This window comes from Ranitomeya imitator, chromosome 2 (assembly GCF_032444005.1).
Source record: "Ranitomeya imitator isolate aRanImi1 chromosome 2, aRanImi1.pri, whole genome shotgun sequence".
Taxonomy (NCBI): domain Eukaryota; kingdom Metazoa; phylum Chordata; class Amphibia; order Anura; family Dendrobatidae; genus Ranitomeya; species Ranitomeya imitator.
The window spans coordinates 557,129,543-557,136,546 of NC_091283.1; the positions used below are offsets into that span (position 1 = coordinate 557,129,543).

Genomic DNA, 7,004 nt, shown 5'->3' on the forward strand with positions numbered 1-7,004 from the left:
AAATACAATTACCGGTAGGTCTAATTACCATTTTTTTTTTCTTTCTAAATAAAAGGATGCTTATTGGAGTGTGGCAACTTTATTAAAGCTTTGCTTTCATTCATTAATACTCAGTTTGGTTTTTCTGTTTTTTTTTTTTTTTTTAAGGACGTAATATATTAATTCTAAAGACCACTCTTGTTCTTGCTTTGCAGTTCTAGAGAGTTTTTTGGACTACACTGGTGAACTTGAGCCACCAGAACCACTTGCGAGGCTTCCACAACTAAGGCATCGGATCAAACAGCTTCTAATGGACCTTGGCAAAGTTGAGCAAATAGCTCTTTGCTCGACATGAAAGGGACTCGAGCCGATGATGGAAACTGCTCCATGAAACAGAAAAGCAAGGCTTCCAGCACTGCAGAGCCTGGAGTAGCATGCAGGCTGCATGTAACGTGGACAGACTGCTGGGATGAAGGAGGATATTGCTTGTTCTCCATACAATGAGAGCCAAGCTACTCATGCTGTCTGATACAGGATAGAATATTACCTGAATGTAGTAACAAGGCTTAAATTCTTTTCAGTTTGTTCATATTTCTCTTGGTTGTCTGGAATTGTTAGTTGCTATATTGTTTTGCTTTTCACCTGATGCTTTTTGCCCGCTGCATTTCTTGTATTAATTTTTCTCCTTAAACTGCTATTAACTAAATACAGTAAAATCAACTTCATGTTCTCCCCTTGAACCGGCATTTAACATGTAAATTTAAGAATATTATATTTTTTGTTCATGAAATTAATATTGGCACTGAAAGAATAGCGGAAAGGGGCAAAAAAAATTCTTTTTTTTCTTTTTTTTTTTAAAACCCCTCTTGCAATCTCAGCTTACACCTTACTCTGGTGGAGTCCTAGAGCAGTATTTAATCACTAAGAATATTGTCTTGCCTTCTCTCTCAAGTATCGCAGTGGAGAAATGTTCTAATTTCAATTGTATTTTATTGCTGCAATGTTAAGTAGGTATTATGTTCCGACTCTTTTTGCTGCTTGCGGTAGTGGTACATGAGCACGGTTATTCTTATAGGGCATGACTTCCGGCAAACGTAGTAAATGGTGCATTATGCTTTCTGTCTAATAAGTTATGGTAAATCTGGGCCTACACAGTGAGGGAAACAAATCAATATATTTGAAGAATGAATGTTTGTATATAACATGACGTTCCATATTGGCTCTACGGTATGTAGTTTGAGTTTTTTTTGTTTTTTTTTTTGTTTTGTTTTTTTGTTTCAACTGCAGAATTATTACAGGCTTAATAGAAAAATGACAGGATGTGCTTTGCTTGTTTGGATAGTACTTGAAGAAAAAAAAAAAAGTCCTGGGGTACGTTAATATGTAGCTCAATGGTTGCTGTAGTATCCTGTGCAGTGCAGATGTTGCATTGTAGTGAATGCAATTTGTTAGGTTATCATCACTGACAACATTGAGGCATACAAAATCGTGTGATGCTTCAATCTGAAAAAGAGTGATAAGAGGGCTTTGTGCTTTAACAGATCTGTGCTTATTTCAGCACTTAGTTGTGATAGGTCCATAGTTGTAAAGCTTCCTGATCACACCGATCTTTGTGGCCATACCCTTGAAGGCTCTTCAACTCCATAAATCAAAGGTTATCTGAATTTTTTTTTTTGCTTATATATTACATTCATGTACTTTTGCCAAAAATTAGTCTCCAATGAACCCTTTAGATGGGATCAATTTCAAATATCTGCAGGTAACACAAGCATTGAAAACGAGGCCATGTGATGGCTTCCTTAGTTATTATATACTCTCGCATGTTTGGAATCCCATAAGCAGATTTGCAAATTTCCATTCTGTTTCCTTTTTTCTTATTTGCTTTTGTACATATGTATGTATATTTATTTACCCTGTCACAGCTTGATGGAAGTTGGGCTGTAAGCAGGTTTGAGTTTATCTTGTCCTCAATGTTTTTTTTTTTTTGTAAGATCATCATGATTTGATGATTGAGGCCATGTCGCAGGTAAAGAGGAACAATTGTTACCTTTTTGGATGTTTCTTGTAGTTTTTTTTGTGAGACCCAATTGGTTATGCATCCTAGATGTCTTGGCTGGAGACTTGATTGGGCATGGTCTGTTGATAATGAGGCCTACACGTCCTTCAGGGTAAAGGTACCTTCACACTAAACGACGCTGCAGCGATCCAGACAACGATCCGGATCGCTGCAGCGTCGCTGTTTAGTCGCTGGAGAGCTGTCACACAGACAGCTCTCCAGCGACCAACGATGCCGGTAACCAGGGTAAACATCGGCTTACTAAGCGCAGGGCCGTGCTTAGTAACCCTATGTTTACCCTGGTTACCATCCTAAAAGTAAAAAAAAACAAACGCTTCATACTTGCCTTCTGCTGTCTGTCCCCGGCTCTGTGCTTCTCTGTACTGGCTGTGAGCACAGTGGCCGGAAAGCAGAGCGGTGACGTCACCGCTCTGCTTTCCGGCCGCTGTGCTCACAGTGAGTGCAGGAAAGCAGAGCGCCGGGGACAGACAGCGGAAGGTAAGTATGAAGTGTTTGTTTTTTTACTTTTAGCATGGTAACCAGGGTAAACATCGGGTTACTAAGCGCGGCCCTGCGCTTAGTAACCCGATGTTTACCCTGGTTACCAGCGAAGACATCGCTGAATCAGCGTCACACACGCCGATTCAGCGATGTCAGCGGGAGAGCTAGCGACCAAATAAAGTTCTGGCCTTCTAGCCCCGACCAACGACATCACAGCAGGATTCTGATCGCTGCTGCGTGTCAAACTGAACGATATCGCTAGCCAGGACGCTGCAACGTCACGGATCGCTAGCGATATCGTTTAGTGTGAAGGTACCTTAAGTTAATAAGAGAATCCACAGCAGAAATCTGACACTTAAGATTTCTGATACAGATATGCAGTTTAACTGTGGAACCGTACAAGAACTAGCCCTCCTTATGAGTTGTTTTGGTCTCCCGCCCTTTTACTTTTCATAGATATTTTTCTGTAACAAGGACAAAAACACAACCAATTTTTTTTTTCCCTTATGCATATTGACAGTGTTAGTAAAACTCTGTTAACTATTCTATGCTGGGTTTTTAGTGAACGTTTCAGTGTGGAATTTGTGCAGAAAACCTGATCAATACGTAGGATCTAAAAACTCTCAACAAGTAATTCAAAATAAAGTTCCACTTACTCAATTGGCTTTATTAATCAATGTTAGACCAGTTTTACTCATCTGTGTTATCACGGACCGTGATGTACTGGCCAGCATTGGATCTCCTGACCCCGAATGCGACAGCTTCATAGGCATATATATGGATATAGATTCTGGGCCAGGAGACCTACTGCCGGTCCATATTCTGACCATGATACACAAATGTGTGAAGCTGGCCTTTTATATGCATGTGACATGTAATCAGATTTGGATTTGGAAACGGACAATTCTCTTAGGCTACTTTCACACTAGTGTTGGTACGGGCCCGTTGCAGTGCGTCGGGCCGACGCATGCTGTGAAGTAAAATCACAACGGGGGCAGCGGATGCAGTTTTACAAATAATCCACTGCCCCATTGTAAGGTCTGGGGAGGAGGGGCGGAGTTCTGGCTGCGCATGCGTGGTCGGAAAAAGCGGACCCGACGGACAAAAAAACATTGCGAGCAACGTTTTTTGTCCCGATGGACTGCAAAAACACATCGCATCCATCGCACGACAGATGCAACGTGTGGCAATCTGTCGCAATGCGTCGCTAATGAAAGTCTATGGAGAAAGAACGCATCCTGCAGGCAACTTTGCAGGATGCGTTTTTTCTTCAAAACGACGCATTGTGACGTGCGTCGAACGACGCTAGTGTGAAAGTAGCCTTAAGGGGTTGTCCCCTTCCTGAATATTTTCCTTTTTTTTTTTTTTTTATTGGACTGCTGACAAGAGAAGCTCTGAAGGTAAAGAAGCAGTGGTTCTACTGAGCTGGTAGTTTTCTCAAGGGTGAACAACCATCTGTAACACCTATAACTCATCCAAGTGATAGTTATTGGCCAAAGCAGATCATTTGTCTGAGCACCGGTTTTTGAAGATGCATGTGCACACAAAGCAGTGCCCTGAATCTATACACCATGGCCCCCCCAGGACTATACATGTAGGACTCCTAACTCTGGAACACTATACATGTAGGACTCCTATCTATGGAGAACCCATTTTACTTTAGCCACATGTTAAGTACAAGATGTTTTATAGGAGCTCTTTTCTCCTTCCCATTGATTCTCCTTAGCAGCATCCTTTGTGCTATGTAAAAGGTGTGTTTGTTCTTTATTTACACCGGAATTGTAACGTACCAAATAATGGATTTTGGTTGGGCAAGGTACCCTTCTGTTTTGTTATGGTAATATGCTGCAAATAATGATTTCTGTAAATCTTAACAGACTAAAATATTTTCAAGGAAGGGTTGTATGTTTTTATTTTTCTCCTTGTTTTACAATTGGTGGGGGGAGGTTTAGCTATACTATTCATGCATTGGTTTATTAAAACAGATGTGTAAGGTAATGCCAAACATTAAAACGGATTATTTGGCCAGTCAAGCTGCTCTATTTGATCTTCAGATTGGTATATATTTATTACAGATCAACCACAGTCCAATATCTGACGCTTCTATCTCACTCCAGTCAGGCCAGAGGGTAACCATTCCTGCCAACTCTATAGCTGTCAGTCATTGTGTGGGTAAGGGAAAGGCCACTCTCCGCAGTTTCTAACTCCGTTTGTCTCCTGGCCCCTGGCAGTAACAGAAATATCAAGCTTTTCGGATGGGGCAGCAGGATCAACCAGCCAGGGCCCACTTTATTTAATTTTTTTTGAGGGGGGGTGTGTCGGGAATTCTGAACTGCACAAGAAATGTCCTTGCAGGACCCTATTTTCCTCTATAAAATTTTTCTTTGACGTTTTTTCCTAAAATAAAAAAAATCTATTCAACTGTACTGGTGAATGATGAGATGTTACTTCATTTGAAATTAAAGGTGGATATAGTGTCCGTAATTAAGGGTAGTCCTTCTGATAGCACATCGCTCATGAGATTCACAAGGTGTAGACAGTAGTGATGGATATCCAGGTTTGGCCAAACAGTTAGGAAAAAAAAAATGGTTTGGGTACCAGAACGGAACCTGAACACAGACCCCATTCACATGAATGGGGTCCGAACATCCAGTATTTTCCACCCTGTCATCTGCATGACAGCAGGGAAACACAGGCTCTCTGATCTTCGGTAAGATTATTGCCACTGGACAGAGCTCTGCGAGTCCCTCACTGTCAGGATCTTCCCACTTGCCTTTTGGCGGTGGCAAATGGGGTTCATATTTGTGGAGTTGACGTCACCTTTGTATAGTCCTTTACGTGAAATTTAAAAAAAACTTTAACAATAAGGCTCTTTCACACATCCTGATATTTTTGGTACTGAACAAAACTGTATCTGAGATATCTGTGTACGTGTGTTTAATATGTGAGGCAACAGTGTGCCGCATCAGTATCGCACGTACTGGTGCCTGGGAATCAGCGGTACTGTTTGTCATTTTCCCCCGGCACCGGGTGCAGAAAACAGCTCACATAATTGTATCTTGCTTGTGCTCTGATACGTGCAAGCAGAGGACAATGATAAGAGTTGTATTCAACTGAACCAGCGAGAGCAGGCGGCGGCTGATAGTGTTCATCAGCCTGCACCATAAATACATTTTTTAAATACTTTTTTTTAAAATGTCGTTGGTTCCCCTGTATTTTTGATAACCAGGCAAAGCTGACAGCTGCAGGCTGCAACCCCCAGCTGTCAGCAAGACTGGTTAGCAATAAAATAGGGGTCTCACACCGTTTATTAAAATTATTTAAATAACTTTAAAAAGTTTGGTCTCCCCCACATTCTTGACAACCAGCCAAGCTAATGCAGGCAGCTGTGGGCTGATATTCTCATGCTGGAAAGGGGCCATGGATACAGGCTCATCATGTCACCTTTGTATTGACAAGTGACATCAAGCCCACTGGTTAGTAATGGATAGGCGTCTATAAGACACCTATCACATACTAATCTTTTAGTAATATTGTAAATAAACACGTCCAGAATAGTATTTTGCTTTTATAAAGAAAAAAAAAACACTTAGGTGAGTATAACTTTAATTTAAAAATAAAAAAAGACAAAGTAAAACACCTATTCCACCAAAGCCCTCCTCTCCTGTAATGAAACAAAAAAAAAAACAACCCTATCATTCATGGGTCTGTCGTTCTGTCTGAGGCCGGCGTCACACTAGCGAGTTTTACGGACATATGAGCGCATAAAATACGTCCGTAAAACATGCATTACACACGGCCCAATTATTCTCTATGCCCCTGCTCCTATCTGCCGTATTTTACTGATCCGTATTATACGGCTTTGTACGGCCGTAGCAAATCGCAGCATGCTGCGTTTGTCACCGTATTGCGCTAAATAGTCACCAATGAAAGTCTATGGAAGCCAGAAAAATATGGATTACACACGAACCAGCAGTGTGACTTGCGAGAAATACACAGCGGTGTTAGAGAGAGAAACCGGCAATTCAGTGCGGTGTACAGTAAAATCACACTGACAGCTTACAGTAGAATAGGTAGAATAAATGTTTACACATAGAATAGGGGTATGTGTATGAATGTGTATGTATGTGTATGTATGTATGTGTGTATGTATGTATATGTGTGTGTATGTGTGTGTGTGTGTGTGTGTGTGTATATGTGTGTGTGTCTATTCTATCAGTGAGACACATATATGTATATATATATTATTTCATCCAGCGCTAGATAGCTTAAAAGCCGGTAATTCAATTGCCGGCTTTTGCCATCTCCTTCCTAAACCCGACATGATATGAAACATGGTTTACATACAGTATCTCATATCCCCGTTTTTTTTTTTTTTTTGCATATTCCACACTACTAATGCTCATGGCTGAAAAACCCCGGGGAATGAAGGTAAAGTAGGTCAATGACCTATATTTGCCTTCATTCG

General features: G+C 41.0%; 1 protein-coding gene across 17 annotated transcripts in view; it reads left to right on the forward strand.

Moving 5' to 3' along the window:
* The window catches only part of PHF20 (PHD finger protein 20), a 156,803-nt gene extending 155,476 nt beyond the window's left edge, over positions 1-1,327 (forward strand). For all 17 annotated transcript variants that reach the window (XM_069752012.1, XM_069752016.1, XM_069752018.1 and 14 more), the window contains one exon: positions 195-1,327. In XM_069752012.1, coding sequence (XP_069608113.1) covers positions 195-334 — 140 coding nt within the window. In that variant the 3' untranslated portion in view covers positions 335-1,327. The remainder of the gene's footprint in view (positions 1-194) is intronic.
* Positions 1,328-7,004: the final 5,677 nt, after the last annotated feature.